Here is a 26,592-nt window from a genome sequence, read left to right as displayed (position 1 = left end):
AACCCATGAGCTTTTGACTCACAGGCAAACGTACTACCAACTGAGCCAAAGCTGACAGCTACTTTCTTCTGTCATTGTTGTGCATCTCGCCTTTACTGAAAACTGTAATATTTTATTGTGGCTAGAATTTTTTTTATTGTGGCTAGAAAAATAAGTGCAGTAAAATCCTATTAACGAGATAACTGATTTGAAGTTAGTGATATTGAGATAGTACCATCTGCACATAAGAAATATTCCCAAAAAATCCTACTGCAGAGGTCATCCAGTCCCACCTCCGACAAAGGATAAAGTCGCTTGTATGTACTGAGTTAGCGGATTAGCCAGGAACCTACAACTGGCCTTGGAGAGGAACAACCAACCTGGGTTCATGCCTAACCTTTACTCAGTGACCCCTGTGTGGCTATGTGAATGTCAGGTGAGCACAGCTTTGGGCTGGTCTATGAATGGCCACTTCAGCTCGGTACCAGAGGGATGACAGTGCTCACAAAGCTATAAAACAGCACGACTCCGTTTCTTTAGGAGGGGAAAAAGCTGAGGGGAGCAGGGGGGAAAAAAAAAAGAGTGGGTGCAAAAAGAAATCAATAATTGTAAATGATGTGTAACAGATAAACAATTATTTGCTCCCACTTCCTTGTGAGAGTTCGATATTAAACAGAGAACAAAGCTGATCAGGTAGAATAACCTCACTTCAAACCCAGATATTTATTCACACAAGAGCACACAATCAGTAGGAAATGAGATATAAGTACGTCATTCCACTGCCATTCCTACTTCGACATCCCTCGATTTGGAGTTGACCAGTTCACGCCTGATCTCAGGTGAAATATGTGGATGGCAGTGGATCCTCAGCAGTTCCAGTAACGACTCCTTCTGTTCGGAGGACAGGTCCTCCTTATAGCGCTGGGCAAAGGTAAGCAGACACTGGTGCCACAGTACTGGCAGGTTTCGCTTATCAGTCCTGAAATGCAGGAAGTGAAAAGCCAGAGCATCGATAACTCGGAAGGGAAGCGCGTACTTCTTGTCGATCATCAGCCGAAGGAAGATGCTGTTTGCTCCATTATATTCCATTTCTGCAATCTTCAGCATTGCAGCACTATTAACAGAAGAAAGATTGTGGTAAAGAGATAGAGATACTGATATCACCAAACTGCAGATTATTAAATGCATGTATGCCTGCACCATAGGAACCATCTGAGTCACCACGGAAACTTAGAATGATTGTTTAATTGATTTAGAGAATAGCCACCCGTACCTGAATTTGTATTTTCACACATGCATCATTTTGGAACCAAGATACAACTTGCATTCCATTAACCGTTCGTCGTCCTCCACGAAAATATCATTTAAGAGCGGAAATTGTTGACTGTTTACTTATTTTAAAACACATAATTGGGTGGGGCAGAGAGCATAGGAAGAGTTGCTTTAGTTACTATGGGTCGTAGCAACAGCAACTTGCACCTTTATCAGAGAAAAAAATGTTCCAAGACCGTCACCGAGATGTCATCAAAAACAAGTCGACACCGAGCCGGAGAAGGAGATATTAGGAGGGGTGAACAAAATTGCAAATACAAGTGTCACAATTTCATACAGGAGTGACAACCTGCATTTAAGTAACACCTTGAACGTAGATAAATGTCCCACAGTGTTTCACACATGGATCACCGAACAAACATTTTTATGTATAACTTTCCTTCCCGCCCCTGCACTTAGAAAGCACCCACACACAAACCAACAATTACCTGGTATGTAGAACTGGGATAGAGCATTTAGTCAGAATGCTGCCAATAATGATAGCTTCTCTCAGTGTGCACGTGCCAGATTCACACAAAGGAAGTAGAATACCTGGGGAATGGGGGAAAAGTTAATAAAATTAAATGTTGCAATTAAGCATCAATTCCTGCCTTTCCCTCGCAAATTATCTATATTGTTTCCGTCTCACTCTCGCACAATGAAAGTTAGAAATTCATTTGTTGAGTCAGGGATGAATTGACCGGCTGACTTGTCCAGAGCAGACACGGGAATTGTGACACTTCCTTCCACACTTTGGAGACATTTTCGGCAAGTCTTTTTGTGTCCCCAGGAACCACCAGCATCAGACTCGTAAGGTACCTGTCCTTGTTATAGTAGTCTCTAGTTGTCATTTTTTGCTCGTCACTAATCAAGCAGGAGCCACGAGAACAATTTGGCATATTTGTACCAATTCTCAATGGGATGGGGGGGGGGGGAAGCATTTATGTAAATGCATAGTGCTCTTAATTGAACACCTTAAAATGGGTTGTCCTCCACAAATAATCTGCCAACATTCACTGCCCAGGCTCATGTGAAAAAATGGTCTATGGATGAGATAGCAAAGGGCTGATGGCACCCATGGAACCATAACCAAAGCAAATGGGGAGCGGGCAGGGAAGTGGCTTTGAGCCCAAGATCAGCCATGATCTTATTGAATGGCGGAGCAGGCTCGAAGGGCCAAGTGGCCTATTCCTGCTTCTATTTCTTATGTTCTTATGTTCAAATGCCAGTACCTTCAGCACAGGAGAGGAAAACACATGTGCTTTTAAATATGAATTGTCTTCAGCTGGAACCATCAGTACTTCAGCCTCGCATTCTACAGCTCAAATTGCTCTCCAATCACAACCCAAGTTCAGAAGGACAATCTACAATTTACTGCTACATGTTCTTCACAGTTCAAGTTAAGAAATGTCACCCCTCCCATGCCCCCAATTCCACTTTACTGAAGTCCCAATGCTAATCTGCGTAACACATTTGATGACTGGGAAAGGGTTCTACAAAGCTACAAATCAACCGTACGCTGCTGAACAGCGGAGACAAAAGCTTCCAGGTATAATTTATCTACCGCCGCAACACATGGAGGTCAAATAGGTAGTAAAAGTCGCAGAGTTCATTTATTGATGAGTTAAAACAGAACTATGCTCATCTCAATTACCTTTACCAGAAGAAAACCATCTTACCTTTAAACCAAGCTCCAGGTTTGAAAAGTGCTTTTTTTAAGGCCATGTAAAGGTGAAAGTTCAGGCGTTTGTATTCTGCAATGTCATCTCTCGCTCGAGGCAAAAGCACCAAATTATAGAATCTCTGCGCCATCCTTGCTTTCAGGTTGGCAGAAAAGATCCTATGGGAGATTTTGGGGGGGGAGAAATTACACAAACATAGCATCAAGATTACACTTTTATTTCTTTAAAAAAACAAAGATGGTGAAATCACCCTGAAGCACACCACTACTAAAGATGCAACATGCTTTGGACACTGAATCACCAAACTAAGCTAATGATCAAGAATATCACAAGCAGCTAACCCCAACACAGCAGCATGGCTGCCACCCTCAGCAGAAACAGTAAGTAACGCCACAAAGCAAGCTTCTTGTCAGTAGTTGGGGGGGGGGGGGGGGGGGGAGTTAAAACTAATCAAAGAGCTCCTTAGAGCAGGTTGAGCAAAAAATACTTGTGTGGTAAACCACTGTTATAGTTATCACTGTATATTGTTCTCACTGTTCTCACTGTCACATCACTACACGAGGTCGCCTCTTGTCGCACTGTTATACCTGGGCTGACCACCTCCGACTCCGCCCATTACCTGCCCAGGTATAAAGGTAGCTGACTGGCTAGTATTCCTCCCTGTTGGATCGGATCACCCACGAGGGTGGGCTCTGTTATTTAGCCAATAAAAACCTTCAGTTACGTTCTTAACTCGTCGCCTTTTATTGGACTAATTGATAGGCATATCAATTTTATTGGCTAAATTTTAAAAGATGTCTGATAATGAACAGCAACAGCAAGGAGCTCACCCAGCAGCACAGCAACAGCAGCCTCCAGACAACGGGCCACACCAGCCGGCTTGGCTGCAAGCCTTGAAACCACCATACCTGGATCTAAACCCACAGGCACCAAACTCAGCCAACGACTTCAAACACTGGCTGGACTGCTTCGAATCGTACCTGGAGGAAGCCGTCGTCCCCCAGAGATCCAAACTAAGAGTCCTGAAAGCCCAAGCGAGCCCGAGAGTATATACACTCATCCAGGACATGACTACGTACGACGACGCCATCAACCTACTGAAACAGCAGTACCGGAGCCCGGTAAACTACATGTACACTAGGCATCTCTTAAGATCTCGCCAGCAACAGCCAGGAGAATCGACAGCTGAATTTTCACGAGCGCTGAGACAACTCGGCAGGAACTGTGACTTTAAAGCGGTGACGGCTACTGCGAACATGGAAGACAATGTCCGCGACGCCTTGGTGAGAGGCCTACGTTCCGACTACACACGGCAAAGACTGCTTGAAGCTAAGGACATAGACCTGGACAAGGCCGAAGCCCTCGCCCTCACCCTAGAGGCCACCCAGCAAGACCAGGAAGCGTTTGCCAGGTACTATTCGCGACCCTGGGACTCGGGCCCGACCCCCACCCCACCACCCTTCACAGCGCTGCCCCCGGGACCTACCTCAGCGTCTGCATCACGGATCCGACCGGGCCCGCTAGCCCCGGTACCGGCCCCGACATCAGGCAACCCCGATCGGGCCGCTGGCTGCTTCTTTTGCGGCCAGGAGAAGCATCCGAGGTCACGCTGCCCAGCCAAAAACTCGACCTGCAAAACCTGCCTCAAGAAAGGCCACTTCTCCAAGGCCTGCAGAAGCAAATCCTCAGAAGCCAGCAGTGCCTCATGCGAACCCTGGGGGCGGCCATCTTTGTGCGGGGCAGCCGAAGCCTGCAGAGCCTCATGGGGAAACCAGGGGCGGCCATCTTTGTGCGGGGCAGCCGAAGCCTGCAGAGCCTCATGGGAAAACCAGGGGCGGCCATCTTTGTGCGGGGCAGCCGAAGCCTGCAGAGCCTCATGGGAACAGCAGGGGCGGCCATCTTTGTGCGGGGCAAACGATTTAAACAGAGCCTCATGTGAACTACGGGGGCCGCCATCTTGTCATGACAACGACGCGCTCATCTACACCCTAGCTTCCGTGACCCTGGATCAAGCCCGCCCGCACCACCTGGCCAGCTCAATGATGGACATCAAAGTCAACGGCCACGCCACGACCTGCCTGTTCGACAGCGGAAGCACGGAGAGCTTCATCCACCCAGACACGGTGAGCCACTACTCCCTCCCCGTCCTGCCAACGCGCAGCCGCATCTCGATGGCATCGAGGTCGCACGCCACAGACATCAGCGGCTACTGTGTCGTGACATTGTCGGTTAAAGGGACAGAGTATAAAAATTTTAAACTCCTCGTACTCCCCCAGCTGTGCGCTGCCGTCATACTAGGGCTGGACTTCCAATCCCACCTCCAAAGTGTAACCCTAGCATACGGTGGACCCCTCCCCCCACTCACAGTCGACAACCAGCGAAAGTTAAACCGCCCACCGCGTAACACCTGCAGCCTATCCACCCTCAAGGTACCGCCACCTTCCCTGTTCGCTAACCTCACCCCCGACTGCAAACCTGTCGCTACTAAGAGCAGGCGGTACAGCGCTGGGGACAGAGCCTTCATTAGCTCTGAGGTGCAGCGACTCCTGAAAGAGGGCATTATTGAGGGGAGCAGCAGCCCCTGGCGTGCCCAGGTGGTGGTAGTCAAGACCGGCGACAAAAATCGCCTGGTTATCGACTACAGCCAGACCATAAACAGATACACCCAGCTGGACGCATACCCCCTCCCCCGCATATCGGACATGGTCAATGAGATTGCACAATACCGCGTATTCTCGACCATCGACCTCAAGTCGGCCTACCACCAACTCCCCATCAGCCCGGAGGACAGCCAGTACACCGCCTTCGAGGCGAATGGCCGCCTCTACCAATTCCTTAGGGTCCCCTTTGGTGTCACCAACGGGGTCTCGGTTTTCCAACGGGAGATGGACCGGATGGTTGACCAGAACGGACTACAGGCCACTTTCCCCTATCTCGATAACGTCACCATCTGCGGCCGCAACCGGCAGGACCATGACGTGAATCTGGAGAAATTCCTCCGTACGGCCCAACGGCTGAACCTCACCTACAATAAGGAGAAATGCGTGTTTAACACAGCGCGCCTTGCCATCCTTGGCTGTGTAGTAGAGAACGGAGTCATCGGCCCCGACCCCGAAAGAATGCGCCCCCTCATGGAGCTACCCCTCCCCCACTGTCCAAAAGCACTTAGGAGAACCCTGGGGCTTTTCGCCTACTATGCCCAATGGGTACCCAATTATGCGGACAAAGCCAGACCCCTCCTGAAAACCACATCCTTCCCCCTCACGGAAGAGGCGTGCGCGGCCTTCTCCCTCATTAAGGGAGACATAGCCAAGGCCACAATGCACGCAGTGGATGAGTCAATCCCCTTCCAAGTGGAGAGCGATGCATCCGACTTCGCCCTAGCCGCTACCCTTAACCAGGAGGGTAGGCCGGTAGCCTTCTTCTCAAGGACCCTACAGGGCCCCGAGACCCGACACTCGTCGGTCGAGAAGGAAGCCCAGGCAATTGTGGAGGCAGTACGGCGCTGGAGGCACTACTTGGCAGGCAAACGATTTACCCTCCTCACCGACCAACGCTCGGTTGCCTTCATGTTTAATAACAAGCTGAGGGGCAAGATCAAGAACGACAAAATCTTGAGGTGGAGAATCGAGCTTTCCACCTATGATTATGAGATCTTGTACCGGCCCGGTAAACTGAACGACCCCCCTGATGCTCTTTCACGCATTACATGCGCCAGCGCGCAAAGTGATAGACTTCAGACCCTCCACAATGACCTCTGCCACCCCGGAGTCACCAGACTCTACCATTTCATTAAGGCCCGCAACCTGCCATACTCCATCGAGGAGGTCAGGACCATGACCAGGAACTGCCAGATCTGTGCTGAGTGCAAACCGCACTTCTATAAGCCGGACAGAGCAAGCCTGATCAAGGCCACCCGCCCCTTCGAGCGTCTGAGCATCGACTTCAAGGGGCCCCTACCGTCATCCGACCGTAATGTGTACTTCCTCAACATCGTTGATGAGTACTCCCGTTTCCCCTTTGCCTTCCCCTGCCCAGACATGACCAGTAACACGGTCATTAAATGCCTGAACAAACTCTTCGCCTTGTTCGGGTTCCCGAACTATATACATAGTGACCGGGGCGCCTCCTTCATGAGCGAGGAACTCCGTCAGTTCCTATTGGAGAGGGGTATTGCAGCAAGCAGGACCACCAGCTACAACCCCCGAGGGAACGGCCAGGTGGAAAGAGAGAACGCGACGGTATGGAAGGCCACCCTCTTAGCCTTAAAGTCTAAGGGCCTCCCAACCTCCCGCTGGCAAGAGGTCCTCCCGATTGCGCTGCACTCCATCCGGTCACTACTTTGCACTGCCATTAACACCACCCCCCATGCTCGAATGTTTGTCTTCCCCAGGAAGTCGACTACGGGAACCACCCTACCAACCTGGCTGACCTCTCCGGGACCCGTCTTGCTGCGAAAGCACGTGAGGGCCCATAAAACGGACCCCCTGGTCGAGAAGGTGAACCTCCTGCACGCCAACCCCCAGTACGCCTATGTGGCTTACCCAGACGGACGGGAGGACACTGTCTCCTTACGAGACCTCGCACCCTCACCCCCCCCTCCCAACCCCCCGAGTCCAGCCGAGGTAGACGGCATGCCGGAACCCCACGAGCCTTTGCCGACTACGCAGACACCAGCTTTAACACCGGATAATGTAACACCGCCGCTGCGACGATCAGAGAGGCTAACGAAGCCTCCGGACAGACTGACATACCAGAGCTGGTAATACACTTCACCCCGCCGGACTCTAATCTAAACAAGGGGTGAATGTGGTAAACCACTGTTATAGTTATCACTGTATATTGTTCTCACTGTTCTCACTGTCACATCACTACACGAGGTCGCCTCTTGTCGCACTGTTATACCTGGGCTGACCACCTCCGACTCCGCCCATTACCTGCCCAGGTATAAAGGTAGCTGACTGGCTAGTATTCCTCCCTGTTGGATCGGATCACCCACGAGGGTGGGCTCTGTTATTTAGCCAATAAAAACCTTCAGTTACGTTCTTAACTCGTCGCCTTTTATTGGACTAATTGATAGGCATATCAACTTGCATTTAAAAAAGACTACTATAATCCCCTCCCAACAAAGCTTAATGGCTGAACTGCCCACCGTGTACTTAATTGGCGGGAAAGCGCTTTGAGGCATCCGGTGGTCGTAAAAGGCGCTATTTAAATGCAAATTTACATAAATGTATTCCCACCCCCCCCTCCCCGATCCCATACCTGCCAAAAGGGAGCAAAAAACATCAGAAAGGGCACTTTGGTTCTCAAAGGGTTACAAACATGCTGGTCTCTGACCTTGTCGCCTGATACATGGCTGCTGCTGTCCAGGTCTCTGGTTCAGTGATGTACAAGATCTGCTCCCAGTTTGACAACGCCGGGATAATCTTAAAGGCTTTGGGAAGTTTCCCACTTCTGTACTTGCACAATACCTTTTGGGAAGCAAAATGTAAAATTTAACAAGCACAGCCACTGTTATATCCATTGAATACAGTGTGATTTTTCTCATTTCATTCCTGCTTTAAATTTATTTTAAAAAGGGGGCTTAATTTTTAACAAACTACATTTGCAGAAAAATTCAGTCAAATGCACTAACAATGGAGGCTGGAAGTATTTGAGAAAGGAGATTCTGGTTGTGAATGGTTCAATGGGAAAATGCGGCTGCGTTTCAATAAACTGAATATAGAAATTGGTAGCGTACAAGTTTGCCCACATGACTCACCACATGCCATATTTCCTCTCTCAAATGGGTCACGACACAAGAGAAGCACTTTCCCCCAGAAATAAGGCGTAGGGGAAGGCAAAAGGAAGAGAAAGTAACAATCAACTTAACCTATTTGCATAGATGTTAAACTCAGTCGTAGAGAGATAGCAGCTCACCCTGTTCGCCAGAGATCGATACATAGAACAGACAGGAGATAGATAATTTAAGTAACGTATTTAGAGAACGGATATCTTTCTGCTTCAAAACATCTTTTTGTATCTAACTTTTTAACCTTTGTACAATAGCCCCTTTTTTTTTAAAAACAATTAACTCAAAGTTTGCTTTCTATCCATTTTTCTAGGCTTTGCAAAGAGTAGGGGGGGGGGGGTAAAAGGAAATGTTTTGGACCTGAAAGGTTTGGTGAGGGGCGTTCCATAGTGACCACATATTTATTTACTACATACATCAATTAGGAATTGAGGGAACAATATAAAAATGTCTTGATGAGACCAAACTTGGGGTGGGGGAAATGGCAAATTGTGACGAGGACTGTGAAAGACTGCAGGAGGAAATAGATGGGCTAGTAGGATGCACTTCAAATGTAGAGAAACGTGAAGCAATACCTTTTTGAAATAAGAACAGGGGAAGGAAACACACCTTAAGTAGTAACATTTCAAATGGAATGGAGGGATCTTCGTATGTAGGTACATAGATCATTGTAGGTACCAGTTTAAGTAGATGCTGCACATGGAATTATTGGTATTTAGAGGCATACAATGCAAAAGGAGGTAATACTGAACTTGTACAAGGCCTGAGTTAGGCTACAACTGGAGTAAGAAAGACTTGCATTTATATCGTGCCTTTCACGACCACCGGACGTCTCAAAGCGCTTTACAGCCAATGAGGTACTTTTTAAGTGTATATAGGATAGGAAGGATAAAAATGTTTTTAAATGTCCAGCTTAGCTCCACTGGATGTTCCCACAGATGACGAGTTACAGTTAAGACTTAAGTAGTTAGGTTTTCTCACTAGAGCTGAGTAAGTTAAAGAATGACTTGATGGAGTTCTTCAAGATTACGGAGGGTTTTGATAAAGTAAGTGATAGATTGTTTCCACTGGTCAGGAAGATGCAGAAGAGATTTACTAGAATGGTCGAGGATGAGGGATTAGTTACGTGGATAGACTGGAGAAGCTGGGGTTGTTCTCCTTGGAGCAGAGAAGGCTAAGAGGAGATTTGATAGAGGCGTTTAAAATCATGGAGGGTTTAGATAGAGTAAATAAAGAGAAACTGTTTCCAGTGGCTGAAAAGGGTCGATAACTATAGGGCACAGATTTAAGGTGATTGGCAAAAGAATCAGAGGCGAGATGAGGAAAAACTTTTTTTTACATAACAAGTGGTTAGGATTTGGAATGTACTGCCCGATAGGTTAGGGGATACAGGTTCAAGAGCAGCCTTCAAAGGGGAATTGAATAAATACTTGAAGGAGAAAAAAATTGCAGGGATATGGGGAAAAAGCGGGGGAGTGGGCCGAACTGGATTGCTCTTCGAAAGAGCCGGCGCAGACTCGATGGGCCGAGTGGCCTCCTACTATGCTGTACTATTCTATACAATAAGGCGGCATATAATTAAGATCATCACAAGAATTAAAGGGGGAAATTAGAATTATTTTTTTTTTTCTTTATACAGAGGATGGTTAGAATATGGAATTCTCTGCCACAAATCATTTGTTGCTTGAAAAAGAATATTAAAAGGGTTTAGCGAGAAAACAGGAGAATGGGACTTGACTAACTGACATGCGCGGGAAAACAAAACAGTGCAGAGTTGATGGGACCAATAGCCCATTGCTGTGCTGTTACGTTCGATATTCAATGCTTAGTAGGTAAATATACCATGGAGACCCAAGTAAGTCTCAGGTTCAATGCCTAGTCTTTGCAGAGTTAGTGCAGCCGAGCTGTACAGTGATTGAGACACTTTAATTGCCCTTACCACCTCCATGTGAAGGGTGGGTGAAAAACACATGGCCAGGATTCCAGCTCCTATCTGTTGTTCCACAACCCCAGTTGGAATTCATATGCTCGCTGATGTTGACTGGAAACAGGATCAGCTTGACTGTGGTACCCTGCTAACCCCCATGGTTCAATATGCTTACTGACACTCACTGCCTGGCCTAACCCATGAAGAACAGCTACTTGGGTGAGGTACCAGAGGATTGCTGTCTCCACCGGAACCATAACTCAGCCTTCAGTGAAAGGAGAGAGAAAAAGTGGAAATAAAAAGCCAAAATCTTTTACAACAATTTGCATTTTCATAGAACCCTGAACGTAATTAAAAAATTTAAAAAAACACAAGGCATTCGTTCACAGAGACACACGAATGGAAAAATTGATGCTGTTGTGTATGTACCTTTAAGGGAATAACTGGTCTCAGACTGCAGTACCGGCAGTGACCACCCCTGTATAAAAGGCCCTAGCAGGCTTCTGTAGTTTCAGTTTCCAGGCTGTCTCCATTCAGTAAAGACTTGTTATAATCCACTCCTGCAGTCCGTGTCTCAATTATACACGGACATAATACTGGCGACGAGTAAGAAACGAACTTACCTGCAACTCGGCAGCACCTCAGACGACGTTATTGAAGGTCGAAGCCAGAAGAAAAAAAATAAAATAAAATAATCCAAAGAAACTCGAGAAATGGGCGTCGACCGTGGGCAACCGCCCTCCAAATCATCGAATTGAAAAGTGCAGGAGAGACTGTCGAGAGCCAGGCTTGGTTCTCCAGTCTGTGGTTTCCCAGCTAATCGGGCTGGTGGCAGGTAGTGCACTGATCCTTCCTGGGCTGCGGTGGGCTAGAGCTCGATTGGGTGGCTCTGCAATGGGGCCGGGCAGCGAGTCGGGAAGCAAAGAGAGAGAGAGGGTGGAGCACACAGGGCGCGGCCGGTGCTTCGAAGCCGGGCAGCGTTCGGACCTAAGAGGGAGGGAAGTGTCCCAGAGGGTCCGTTCCACGACGGGAATGGTTCTTCAATTAACGGAGCAAATATTGAAGCGCGATAGAAAAATAAAAATACCGCGGAGAGCGGCGTTGGCAGCAGCGATCGGGGAGGCGCGAAGACCATAGGGCGTCGCCATTACAGGATAGTAAAATAAATAATCGCCAGCAACAGCATTGGCAGCAGCTGCAGGAAAGCGCGGGAGGCGCCATCTTAACTCGGCGGGGAAGAAGGAAAAGCGCGGGAAGCGCCATTTTGATCCATCGGGGACGAAGGCAAAGCGCGGGAGGCGCCATTTTAGATTTTCAAGATGCCAAAGACTGGCGATATCACTGCCTTCGATAATGCAATAGAAGACTGGACCACGTATGTGGAAAGAGGCGAAGTATATTGCGAGGCAAACGAAATAGCCGATGAGAAAAAGGCATCGGTATTGCTAAATTTAATGGGCGCAAGAACGTACGGCCTATTGCGGGACCTGATTACTCCAGCCAAACCGAAGGCGAAGAGTTTTAATGAAATTGTTGCTATCCTACAGGAACACCTAAATCCTACACCGCTGCTGATAGCAGAAAGACTTAAATTCCACAGGAGAAATCAGCATAAAAATGAGAGCAATGCTGATTACCTTACGGAACTACACAAGCTATCAAAGCACTGCCAATTCGGAGCAGGACTGGCAGATACCTTACGGGACAAATTTGTCTGTGGACTCCTGAGTGAAGGAACCCAGAAGAGGTTACTCTCAGAGAAAGAGCTGACGCTAGATAAGGCTTTCAGCGTGGCAGTATCGTACGAAGCAGCAGCAAGGGGAGCTGCGGAAATACAACAAAAGCCACAGGAATACGGCACCCATGAAATGACACGGGGATTTGAAAAATGCTGCGGCAGAACAAACCATGACCAGAAGGACTGCTGGTCCAAGGACAAAATATGCAGGCAATGCAGAAAGATGGGACACATTGCACGAGTTTGCAGGTCTGGGAAGAAGACTAACGACAACAAAAAGGCTACTAAGGAACCGTACAGGAAAGTACAAAAGATGACGGACAGTAGTTCCGAAGACCAGATGAGCGATAGTGAATCCGGGAACAAGAGACTAAGCTGTCTCAAACTTCACAACGTAATCGCAAAAGAGGATCACCGAACCATTTGGGTCACCCTCACGATAGCAGGGTCCCAAGTCAAAATGGAATTGGATACAGGATCAGCTCTAACCGTCATGAATTGACGAGACTACGAGCGGCTATTCTCACACATACCCTTGAAAGACACATCCATTGTCTTGAAGACATGTACGGGGCAAAAAGTATACTCCAGAGGAAAAATAAGGGTGCCCGTCGAATACAACGGCAAGAAAATACGGAAATTGTATCTCTACATTCTGCAAGATGGTGGACCACCGTTATTGGGACGTGAATGGATCAGAAAGATAAGTTTAGACTGGCACTCCATTCAGGCACTGACGGTGGCTGGTAAAAAGGATGAAGACGTCACTCCTGGACGATTGTCAACAATCTTAGCTGACGCCAAAGAGGTATTTCAACAAGATCTGGGCACTCTTAAAGGCGTAACCGCCTCAATAAAAATAGAGGAGAATGCAATTCCCAAGTTTTTCAAAGCAAGACCGGTACCATATGCAATTCGCCCAGCCGTCGAGGCAGAGCTGGAGAATGCAGGCGTGTTATCTAAGGTAGACTGGAGCGAGTGGGCGACACCCATCGTTCCTGTCATGAAGAAAACATTAAACAATAAGTCTGAGGAGCCAAGGAAGGTTTGCATCTGTGGGGACTTCAAGGTGACGGTGAACCCAGTCCTTCACACAGTACAATATCCTCTTCCAAGGATAGAAGATATCTTCGCCTCACTATCTGGAGGGAAGCGTTTTACAAAAATTGACCTAGCACAAGCATATTTGCAGATGGAGGTTGAAGAATCCTCTAGGAAGTATCTCACGATAAACACTCACAAAGGTCTTTACCAGTATAATCGACTGGTATTCGGAGTAGCATCAGCTCCGGCGATATGGCAAAGAGCGATGGAACAAGTCCTGCAAGGGATTCCGGGAACTCAGTGTTACTTGGACGACATCCTAGTGACAGGTGAAGATGACAGTGAACACCTTGCCAACCTAGAGCAGGTGCTCACTAGACTACGTGAACATGGGCTACGAGCCAATCGCCCCAAGTGCGAGTTTTTTAAGAAACAGATATCGTATTGTGGCCACGTGATTGATGAAGAGGGGTTGCATAAGTCCCCTGACAAAATTGAAGCGGTAGTTAAAGCTCCAGCGCCTGAAAATGTGTCGCAACTGAGGTCATTCCTCGGATTGGTGAATTACTACCATAAGTTTTTGCCGAATTTGTCCACAATTCTGCATCCACCGAACGCCCTACTACGAACGGGAGTAGCATGGAAATGGAGCGATGAATGTAAGCTGGCCTTTCAGAAGAATAAGGACCTAATCACTTCAAGAGAAGTATTGGCTCACTACAACCCATCACTACCGATAAGACTGGCGTGTGATGCGTCTCCCTACGGCATTGGGGCGGTACTGTCACATAAATTCCTTGATGGTTCAGAGAGGCCGATAGCTTTTGCGTCACGCTCGTTAAATTCAGCCGAGCGTAACTACGCCCAGATTGACAGAGAGGCCCTCAGCCTGGTGTGGGGGGTGAACAAGTTCAATCACTACCTGCATGGTCAGAAATTTACTCTACTAACTGATCATCAACCTCTCGTCTCCATTTTCAACCCTCAGAAGGGCGTACCGATAATGACGGCACAACGGCTACAGAGGACTTTCCTAGGGGCACACCAATATGACATCGAGTACAAAGGAACTAAACAGCATGGGAATGCTGATGGATTGTCGCGCCTACCGTTGCCGACGGTGGAAGAAGAACTGGCAGTGGATCCAGTGGAGTTATTCCACTCGACTATAGTCGAATGTCTCCCTGTGACGAATGCAAACACAGAAAAGGAAACACGAAATGACCCGACACTCTCCTGGGTCTATGATTTAACGGTGAAGGGATGGCCAGCACATGGCGAACCACTGCTGCCAGCATTCTCGCCGAGAAGAGAACAGCTGTCAGTGTGCAGAGGAACCTTGATGTGTGGATCCAGAGTAGTAATTCCACCCAAATTGAAGGATAGAGTGCTCAATGAGCTTCATGAGGGTCATCTGGGAGGGGTAAAAATGAAGAACTTAGCCAGAGCGTTTGTGTGGTGGCCGGGAATCGATAGAGAAATCGAAGAGATGACCAAGAGTATACAGGATGCCAGAAGGTCCAAAACGCCCCACCACAAGCCCCTCTACATCCATGGGAGTGGCCCTCATCTCCATGGCAAAGGGTGCACATTGATTTTGCTGGTCCCTTTATGGACTCGATGTTTTTAATTGCGGTGGATGCACAAAGTGGCCAGAGGTAATAAAAATGTCCTCAACCACCACAGAAAAAACTATCACAGTCTTACGAACCATATTCGCCAGGAATGGGCTGCCTGAACAGATTTGCTCTGACAATGGACCACAGTTTGTGTCTGAAGAGCTCCGGAGGTTCTTAAAGAACAATGGTGTTAAGCATTACCCATCCGCCCCATATCATCCAGCCACTAATGGATTGGCCGAGAGGTTTGTTCAAACATTCAAGAAGGCTATCAAGGCAATGTGTAATGAAGATATACCCCTACAACACAAGGTGGATAACTTCTTGTTTGCCTACCGGAATGCGACACATGCGGTTACCAACCAAACTCCAGCCATGATGTTCTTCAATCGAAGACTACGATGCCGCTTGGATTTGGTTAAGCCAAACGTCAGAAGAGATGTGGAGAACAGGCAGTTTCAGAATATGAATGAAAAGCCGACCAGGAGTTTTAAGACAGGTCAACCAGTTTTGGCCCGGGACTACCGCAGAGAAATGGCAGCCAGGAACGATCTGTACACGGCAAGGACCTCTAATGTATACCGTGGACGTTGGAGAGAGCATTGTAAGACGCCATGCTGACCAGATTCTAGAGTCACTGGAAAACGGCAACTCCACACCACGATCTGATACACCTGGCGATGAAACCGAAGTACCAATTGCATCTACCACAGAATCGGTGATATTGGAAGCAGACGAACCAAACAACGACATTGATCCCGACTCAACCTTGCCAGAAGAACCTGATATCCCAAAGAGGCGTTATCCAGACAGAATCAGGAAGCCTCCTCAAAGACTGAACTTATAATTGCTTAACTTCAACCAATGTATCTAGCAACCGTAATTGTAATTAGTTATTATTTAGTTGTTAAATGAATGTTATGTACTGTTTATCTAAAAGGGGAGGAATTGTTGTGTATGTACCTTTAAGGGAATAACTGGTCTCAGACTGCAGTGCCGGCAGTGACCACCCCTGTATAAAAGGCCCTAGCAGGCTTCTGTAGTTTCAGTTTCCAGGTTGTCTCCATTCAGTAAAGACTTGTTATAATCCACTCCTGCAGTCCGTGTCTCAATTATACACGGACATAATAGATGCTATGCCAAAGAAGATGCTAGGAGGTGACCAAAAGCTTAAATCAAAGAGCCGAGTTTTAAGGAGAGTGTTTAGGGAGGAAATTCTAGAGCGTGGGGCAATGTTCCTGTTAAGCCGCACTGCTGCGCAGTGATCTGCAGGTGAGGCGCAGACCGCTCAACGGCATTCTAAAGCGCAGTAATTTGAATGGCGAGGGGCCGCGCACCCAAAAGAATTTAGCAGGAACATTGGCATGGGGCCTAGTTGGCTGATGGCACGGATGCCAATGGTGGGGCGAAGGGTGAGGAACGCACGAGAGGATGGAATTGAGAGTTCGGGGTGAGGGGGGTTAGTGGAGATGGAGGAGGTAACATAGATAGCACTGTCATATTGCACTATGGCAGAGGTAGAATGCAGGCTAAACGCCTCACACCTCAGAGCTCCCACCCATAAGGTTGTGGGGAGGCACACGTGCTTCCCCGTGAAGAAAAAGAAAAATGAATCTACCTCAGATATCTATTGATTGACAGGCAACCCTAGCAAGTCATCTATAAGACTTCTCAGTCGGAGGTGGCGCGTGCCTCTGGGAGAGTGGCAAGAAAATTAATTTAATTTAAAAAGAAAAAGTTCTTGAAAAACATGCTTCACCTAAAAGGCGTCAGCACACAAATGTATTTGTTGTTAAACAGAAAATCGTGCAGGTTCCAATTACTGCCACCACATTTCTTTCTTCATTAAGAAGTATGAGGTGGTTTTGGTCATATCTAACTGCTTCTCTCACTCACTCTCCAACACAGCACTCCCTCTAGTGGCATGGCTGAAAACTAGTAAAATATAACAAGATACCCGAGATCAGAACACGGGCCCTTGAGGTACAATATAATCATATAATAGTACAGCACAGGAGGCCATTCGGCCCATCGAGTCTGCGCTGGCTCTTTCGACGAGCAATCCCGTTAGTCCTACTCCCTCGCTCTTTCCCCCCATCCCTGCAAATTTTTTCTCCTTCAAGTATTTATTCAATTCCCTTTTGATAGCTGCTATTGAATCTGTATCCACCGCCCTATCAGGCAGCGCATTCCAAATCCTAACCACTCGTTGTGTAAAAAAGTTTTGCTTCCAGTCGCCTCTGGTTCTTTTGCCAATCACCTTAAATCTGTGCCCTCTGGTTATCGACCCTTCAGCCATTAGAAACAGTTTCTCTTCATTTATTTTATCTAAAGCCTTCACAATACTCCATTGCTAAACCTACTGCCATGTTAATAAAATATCATTTGCTATGAATGTGACAGAACCCTTTACCTCACGAACTCCCTTATACACCTCCAGGACTCTGGGGTCGAGCTGAGGCATAGGTCGGCCAGAGATTTCAGACATGGCTGTTTCCACTTCCGTCTGCTTCTCTGTGATCTTCTCCATAATGATGTCAGCAAGAGTACGCCTTCAGTGCAAAACAAGAAAGTTAACTGACCAGTGCACACCTGCAGCCAAAATACATTTACATCCATCTAACGTTTGGACACAAAATGGGAGGGGGTTGATAATTATTTGACGACATCTTCCAACTCTACAACTAGTGAGAGTGGAAAGAAAGTGGCGTTGAAGACCTCAAGTACATTAAAGGGTCATCAGAATAAGTAACCCTCACTCGGCAAAACAGTTCCATGGATAAATTCATTGCCCAATGTGGTACTGAGCCAGATAGACCAGAGGAGCAGAGAAGCCCAAGCTCATCCCCTGCTCTATGCTGGGTTTTCCAATCCGCAAAGACGGCAGTGGAGGCATTGCACTTAGCTTCAGCATTCTGGGGTCGGCAGATGGTCTGAGGGGCCCAAAAGTACAGAAATCAACCCACTAGTGACTGTTCCTGATCGCCACACAGTGACTGTTCCTGATCGCCACACAGTGACCGTTCCTGATCGCCAGTGACCGTTCCTGATCGCCACACAGTGACCGTTCCTGATCGCCACAGTGACCGTTCCTGATCGCCAGTGACCGTTCCTGATCGCCACACAGTGACCGTTCCTGATCGCCACACAGTGACCGTTCCTGATCGCCACACAGTGACCGTTCCTGATCGCCACACAGTGACCGTTCCTGATCGCCACACAGTGACCGTTCCTGATCGCCACACAGTGACCGTTCCTGATCGCCACACAGTGACCGTTCCTGATCGCCACACAGTGACCGTTCCTGATCGCCACACAGTGACCGTTCCTGATCGCCACACAGTGACCGTTCCTGATCGCCACACAGTGACCGTTCCTGATCGCCACACAGTGACCGTTCCTGATCGCCACACAGTGACCGTTCCTGATCGCCACACAGTGACCGTTCCTGATCGCCACACAGTGACCGTTCCTGATCGCCACACAGTGACCGTTCCTGATCGCCACACAGTGACCGTTCCTGATCGCCACACAGTGACCGTTCCTGATCGCCACACAGTGACCGTTCCTGATCGCCACACAGTGACCGTTCCTGATCGCCACACAGTGACCGTTCCTGATCGCCACACAGTGACCGTTCCTGATCGCCACACAGTGACCGTTCCTGATCGCCACACAGTGACCGTTCCTGATCGCCACACAGTGACCGTTCCTGATCGCCACACAGTGACCGTTCCTGATCGCCACACAGTGACCGTTCCTGATCGCCACACAGTGACCGGTCCTGATCGCCACACAGTGACCGGTCCTGATCGCCACACAGTGACCGGTCCTGATCGCCACACAGTGACCGGTCCTGATCGCCACACAGTGACCGGTCCTGATCGCCACACAGTGACCGGTCCTGATCGCCACACAGTGACCGGTCCTGATCGCCACACAGTGACCGGTCCTGATCGCCACACAGTGACCGGTCCTGATCGCCACACAGTGACCGGTCCTGATCGCCACACAGTGACCGGTCCTGATCGCCACACAGTGACCGGTCCTGATCGCCACACAGTGACCGGTCCTGATCGCCACACAGTGACCGTTCCTGATCGCCACACAGTGACCGGTCCTGATCGCCACACAGTGACCGGTCCTGATCGCCACACAGTGACCGTTCCTGATCGCCACACAGTGACCGGTCCTGATCGCCACACAGTGACCGGTCCTGATCGCCACACAGTGACCGGTCCTGATCGCCACACAGTGACCGGTCCTGATCGCCACACAGTGACCGGTCCTGATCGCCACACAGTGACCGGTCCTGATCGCCACACAGTGACCGGTCCTGATCGCCACACAGTGACCGGTCCTGATCGCCACACAGTGACCGGTCCTGATCGCCACACAGTGACCGGTCCTGATCGCCACACAGTGACCGGTCCTGATCGCCACACAGTGACCGGTCCTGATCGCCACAGTGACCGGTCCTGATCGCCACACAGTGACCGGTCCTGATCGCCACACAGTGACCGTTCCTGATCGCCACACAGTGACCGTTCCTGATCGCCACACAGTGACCGTTCCTGATCGCCACACAGTGACCGTTCCTGATCGCCACACAGTGACCGTTCCTGATCGCCACACAGTGGAAACTGCACACGTCAGATAAAGACACAATCAAGCTCAGCTGTGATGCTCACCCCATTCCCCCACCCCCCTCACACAGACAAATAGCCTTCTGTCTGTCTGACTTGGACTCAAAAAACAAGAATTTCTGCTAGAGTTATGTTGACTCCCTGGGGAGGCAGAGAATCAGGCAAGGCCACACTCCGGCAGCTCCCCCTGGTCCCCAGCACTTCCAAGATTTTCCACGAAAGGTGATGGGGGGAGGACATACACGTCCACTTTATTATGGTGAAGCGTATTCAACACATGTACAATAACGTACTTATCATTTAAAATAGCAATGCTGTGCGCTAGAAACACTGTTGTTATGGTGTTCGGGGGTTGATTGATTCAACTCCCCGTCCCTACAATATCAGATTTTTAAAAAAAATCTGACTCCCCTCTCTGGCTCCCCTAGAGGCCACTGGCCACTCTACACGGTGGCAGGCACCAGAGAACAGCCACAGAAATCGGAGTTCTGACGAAAGGTCATCGACCTAAAACGTTAACTCTGTTTCTCTCTTCACAGATGCTGCCTGACCTGCTGAGTTTCTCCAGCATTTTCTGTTTTTAATCACAGAAATCTCCCTCCCCACCTCCCGAGGTGGGAATCCTGCTTGATATTCAAAATTAGCCCAAGACCGGAAAACTCGGCTGGCATCGTGAGCACGGGAATGGAGCTGGCATGAAGCACAACTCGCAGCGTTTCCCCAATGAAAGAACGGCCACTTTCACATACAGGAAACTTTCGTTTAAACGGAGGTTAAATATCCGGAATGCTCTATCCACCGCAAAATTCAGCAGTCGGTTCAGATAACTTTTTTTTTTACTTTTCATTGCTTTTTTTCTCCATTTGTGGCTGTGCAAGCGTGTAGCTGAAGCTGTTGCTTAGCTACAGAGACGCTGGCAAGCTGCGCCGACTGTTTTGAAGCAGGGTTTGTTGCTTCAGACGGAGCTCTGACCTTCGTATGTTTTAACATTAGCGCTGGTTTCTCCGGCAGTGTTGATCGACCGGCACCAGCTCGGTCCCGTCAATGCCGGATACCAGAAAGTTTCCTGTAAATACCAAAAGGCAGCGCGTGCGCATTTACTTAACGTTACCTCAGTGGTGGATTTTTGCTCATGAACATATCGATGGCCTTTTCATCCTCGGGGTTTACCACGACTTCCTCGCAATACTCTTGCTTCGCGATCGCCGCAGCCCTGTCCAGCGTAGGCCATTCATCATCCGAATCGGAGTCAGAACCATGACCTTTTGAACTTGAGCCTACAAAATCAAAACAGATTTAATAACCACCGTGGGGCTCCTCTTCAAATATCCATCTAATTTTTTTTTTTAAATTAATTTTAATGGTCTCTTTTTATTTTCACCCCCTTGGTTTCGCTTCCTCCGTTCTTTAGCAGAGGTCAGCCAGTGACCCCTTCCAGCCATGCTTCTTTTGAACCAAACCACTGGAGGTCTGCGAGGATTATTTGCTTCTAAGTTTACAGCTGCAACTGATAAGACAGCAGAGATGGGAAAGTGTCAGAAGCCGAGATGCCAATTTGCCATATTTAATACAGAGCTGCTAAGTTTATCTCTGGCTGTGTGTCTTTTCTCACAGTAACCTGTATTAAATATGGCAAGTTGGCCTTTCTATATCTGGAATCCTGCCGCCTTTCTGTTCAAGCCTCGTCTACATTCATTACGGTGGTGCTCCTCCTGTCTTTTAGACCACATTCAATAGTTTCATTTCTAGCTCTGGATAACATTAAAAATAAATGCGATCGTTAAATCCTGTACTGCAAAACACACTATACTGGTCTTTGCCTCTGCTACAGACAGAGCTTTTAGCAATGTTGCTCCAGAGAACTGAAAGCAGTTTAGCAGCTGATGAAATTGGTCTTGCCGTTTTCCCAAGATTACCCACAACTGGTTAAACAGATGGTGCAAATTACAAGACTTTGCTTTTACCCAAGTCCTGCCCTGCACCCGTAGGGATACTGTGCTCCACAAGCAGTGGGTAAGACAGGAGCCTCTAGTGAGTTCAGCACCAACAATACCACCAATGCTTCGGGACTGGTAAATCAATTGGCTCAATGTGCTTCGACTCTCTGAAATAAAACAGACAACGTTGAGATTACAAGGAGGCTGGGTCAGCATCGGAAAAGAAAAGGCAGGTTTACATTTTGAGTAAAAACCCAAAACCTTCACCAACCCTTTCAGATGCTGAGAGACCTACTGTGTAGTTTTTTTTATCCACTTTATCTATGCTTTGGTCCCCTGCTAGTCTAGTGTTTCCTGAAACAATGGGATATCAAAGAAATAGATAGTTATTTAAATACATTTTTAATATGTAATAAGGAAATATACGTATAATAAAGGATTACATCTTCCTCGTCATTTTACTTAAGGAAACAATAGCAGCTGACCGCCAAACACAGATTTCCCTTCCCATTCTCCTGAAGATTCATTAATGCAGGGGTACAATTCCACAGGCCCTACAACCTCAGCAAAATGGCCATTCTTTCTGCACGTGCATCCCACCATGCCAAGCCATGTACAACATGCCATTTTGAGATATACAAGACCAGTCTGGATCAACTCACACTGTAATTTTGCCTCCTGCTTTCAGTTTCCCCTCAAATATTCCCTCGGATACAGCAGGGCTGGTCGCTCCCATAAGCAGTCTCACGTTTAGGAGTTGGCCCGTATTGCCCAATTTCTAACTAAACGATGATGTACCTCACCAATGTCACAATAGGACCTCATTGTGATATGAACTGCATCTATGGCCCAGAATTTGTGGCGAAGTAAAGGCCCTCGCCGCTGGCCCCGAAGAAAGCTGCCCAGAGATTTCTCTCTGTGGCGAGTAGTTTGCCTTCAACGTTGCATTTGATTTCCGCTCTCGGTAGTGGGAATCCCTAGTGCGATGCTGTGGTGATGTCAACAAGCTGTCTAATCACATTGCAGAATTCTGACAGACAGGAAACCAGGAAATGAGAAGCTGCTTTTATCCGGACTTTTTAAAAATGTTAGAGGGCGAAGCAAAGATTGGGACTCTCACATGGGGATACGGTAGAATTTTTTTTTTTTTTTTTTTTTAAATTGTAATTTTTATCATAATGGAGAAATTTGACACTCAACAAATATAAAAATTAGTTTTTCAGGGCCATAACGTTTGTTTAGCAGTCACTATGCTGTTAAAACCCCAGTTACACCTAATCCAACAAGGCTTAACATTTAATGGGGTATTTAACAGCGATATTACAGTGGAAAAACCCAAGTTTCGCTGATTGCCAGCTATGGGGGGGGGGGGGGGGGGGTCCACAGCGCAAACTGTATTGGAGCAGTGAATGACTGACCACAACTTCAGGATTTCCGCGGTTAGATGTGTGCGCTACATCCTGAAGTTGTGGTCAGTTTCAGTGGACGCAGACAGTTCGCCGTTATTACCCACCGCAAATTCCAGACCTTTCTGCCCACATGGGTGCCTCACATATCTTTTCAAAGTCAAACCAAGAAAACACTTGGTAAGACGAGACCAGGTACAAGTTGCTGAGCGACTTTATTTCACAGGCAGCAGCAAGTGCACCAGTTAAGACTGGAGTCACATTATTCAATCAGTACTTGTCTTCAGAGAATAGCAAATAATGAACATATTACACTTCCCCACATGGCCTGCTTGATTCAAACAAAATAACATCTAACTACTCTCGTGCATTCTAACCTCGGAGTCTGGATGAAAGCCTACTCTAGTAGCTTTTTTTGTTTGCAACCCTGACTGTGTTTTTGTCTTCATTTTTATCTCCCTGTGTTCCCAAATAGAGGAGGGTGGAGGACCAGGGACTTCCCAACACAATGGTTAGGAGATGTTTATCAGTTACCAGACAGGGTAACGGATTGCTTATTGTTTTGTTTGTGGAACCAGTGTCAATGCTTAACTTATTAACATTTTAACCACCTTTTGTCTCGGTACTTTAAAAAAACACGAATATACTTTACTTTAAAGCCCCAACATTTAAAATCTAATTCTTTTTCAAAATCCTGTGGAAAAAAAGAAAATGATCAAAAATCCCAAAGTGTGACAGGAGGTCTGGGGAATTGGTGTACACTGAAGCAATCTCACCACAGTCAGTTATACAACATACAGGAAACTTTGTGCTATCCGGAAGTTGAATGTCCGGCAACTTTGATCTAACGGCAGAAATCAGCCGCCATTTTGGTTAGGTTTTTTTTTCTCCTAGCATTCTTTTCACAGGCAGGCTCTGGAAAGCGTCTTTGTCGCTTAGCAACAGCTTCAGAGACGCTTCCAAGCTACTGGCCCGAGTGTTTACAAGCTGTTGCTGAGCAACAGTGTTTGTGGTCAGATACTGCGATGAAAAGCTCCTATCTGATAACATTGACGCTGGTCTATCCGGAGCTTTTAAAAAAACAGCAGTAGCTCGGTCCCATGGGTGCCGGATAGCACAAAGTTTCCTGTACTGAAACAACAAACTATAAAATGGTCAGATCACGGTCTCCATCTAAAATCTTAACATTGGTTCCATTCCTTTAGTTGCTACACTTCTCTACCATTTTCCTATCTTATTAGTGAAATAGAATTGTGTATCTTTTAAATAATCTGAAGGAATACACAGAAAAGGTGTAGTTTGTACTCGTCAACCGTGGCCATATAATCAATACACATCACACAGAAAAATGTATAAATACATAGTAGGCCTGCCAGCTTCTGTAAAGAAAAGGGCTAATATTTCGAGTGGACACACTTGTACAGTATTTACAGCACAGAAACAGGCCATTCGGCCCAACTGGTGTTCATGCTCCGCACGAGCCCCATCCCACTTTACCTCATCTAACCCTATCGGCATATCCTTCTATTCCTTTCTCCCTCATGTGCTGAGCTGGCTTCCCCTTAACTTGGTTAGAATTCCATCTCCTTCAAAATTCAAAAACACTTTTTTTTTGTTGAAAAACTAATTTCAGAACAAAATAACAACAGAAAATGCTGGAAAAACTCAGCAGGCCAAGCAACATCTGTGGAGAGAGAAATAGATTCAATGTTTCGGGTCAAACCCTTTTGTCAAGATAATTTCAGAACAACTCTTGACAAGTTGGTGTAATGCAGATTTAACACCAATGCTGTTACAACATTACAACAGTGACTAAACTTCAAAAAGTACTTCGTTGGCTGCAAAGTGCTTTGGGACGTCTGGTGGTCGTGAAAGGCGCGAGATAAATGGAAGTCTTTCTTTCTTTACAATAGCTGTCATGCCTCCCCCTGGTTGTGTCGTGCACTCAGAAAAAGAAAATGCCTTTCATGACCTCAGGGCATGCCAAAGCGCTTTACAGCCAATGAAGTACTTTTTGAAGTGTAGTCACTGCTGTAATGCAGCAGTCAATTTGCACACAGCAAGCTCCCACAACAGTGATAATGACCAGATAATGTTTCTTTTAAAGTGATGTTGATTGAAGGATAAGTATTAGCCAGGACACCGGGGATAACTCCCCTGCTCTTCTTCAAATAGAGCCATGGGATCTTTTACATCCACCCGAGAGAGCAGACGGGGCCTCGGTTTAACGTCTCATCTGAAAGACGGCACCTCCGACAGTGCAGCACTCCCTCAGCCTAGATTTATGTCCTCGAGTCCCTGGGGTGGGACTCGAACCCTCAACCTTCCAACTCAGTCATAGAGTTATAGAATTATACAGCACAGAAAGAGGCCCTTCGGCCCATCATGTCCGCCCCGGCTATCAAGCCCTGTCTATTCTAATCCCATTTTCCAGCACTTGGTCCGTAGCCTTGTATGTTATGGCGTTTCAAGTGCTCATCTAAATGCTTCTTGAATGTTGTGAGGGTTCCTGCCTCTACCACCCTTTCAGGCACTGAGTTCCAGATTTCAACCACCCTCTGGGTGAAAAAGTTTTCCCTCAAATCCCCTCTAAACCTCCTGCCCCTTACCTTGAAACTATGCCCCCTGGTTATTGACCCCTCCACCAAGGGGAAAAGTTCCCCTCTATCTACCCTATCTATGCCCCTCATAATTTTGTACACCTCAATCAGGTTCCCCCTCAGCCTTCTCTGCTCTAAGGAAAACAACCCCAGCCTCTCCTCATAGCTGAAGCGCTTCAGCCCAGGTAACATCCTGGTGAATTTCCTCTGCACTCCCTCCAATGCAATCACAAACACAATCAGTCTCTGGAATCATAGAAAGTTACAGTACAGAATGAGGCTATTCACCCCATTGTGTCTGTGCCAGCCGAAAAAGAGCTATCCAGCCTAATCCCACTTTCCAGTTCTTGGTCTGTAGTCTTGTAGGACCAAAATTATCGCTGTACTCTCCTCCAGCCCTACAACCCCCATCCCCGAGATATCTACGCTCCTCTAATTCTACCCACTTGAGCATCCCTGATTATAATCACTCCAGCACTGGCAGCCGTGCCTTCAGCTGCCTGGGCCCTAAGCTCTGGAATTCCCTCCCTAAACCTCTCCGCCTCTCTCTCCTCCTTTAAGACGCTCCTGCAAACCCTACCTCTTTGACCAAGCTTTTGGTCACCTGCCCTAATTTCCCCTTATGTGGGTGGGTGTCAAATTTTTTTGGTCTTGTAATAATCCTGTGAAGCACCATGGGACGTTTTGCTACAATAAAGGCGCTGTATAAATACAAGTTGTTGTTGTATAAGGCACTTCAAGTGCATATGCAAGTACTTTTTAAATATGATGAAGGTTTTTGCCACCCTTTCAGTGAGTTCCAGACCCCCACCACCCTCTGGGTGGAAAAAAAAAAGTTCTCAACTCCCCTCTATATCCTAATATACAAAAGCAAAATACTGCGAATGCTGGAAATCTGAAATAAAAACA

At 47.5% G+C, this 26,592-nt stretch overlaps 1 protein-coding gene across 1 annotated transcript; it reads right to left on the bottom strand.

Moving 5' to 3' along the window:
- Positions 1-683: 683 nt before the first annotated feature.
- bysl (bystin-like) lies at positions 684-21,033 on the bottom strand (the record flags this gene model as incomplete). The annotated part of the gene is made up of 6 exons (XM_086011783.1): positions 684-1,093; positions 1,740-1,842; positions 2,970-3,130; positions 8,313-8,446; positions 17,508-17,646; positions 20,852-21,033. Coding segments are annotated over 6 exons (1,062 nt in total), but the record flags the coding sequence as incomplete, so codon positions are not given.
- Between the last annotated feature and the right edge of the window lie 5,559 nt (positions 21,034-26,592).

This window comes from Somniosus microcephalus, chromosome 18 (genome assembly GCF_052327205.1).
Source record: "Somniosus microcephalus isolate GS21.2 chromosome 18, FLI_Smic_1.0, whole genome shotgun sequence".
Classification (NCBI taxonomy): domain Eukaryota; kingdom Metazoa; phylum Chordata; class Chondrichthyes; order Squaliformes; family Somniosidae; genus Somniosus; species Somniosus microcephalus.
The sequence above is the reverse complement of the archived record's forward strand: the minus strand, read 5'-3'. Positions and strand labels throughout refer to the sequence as shown.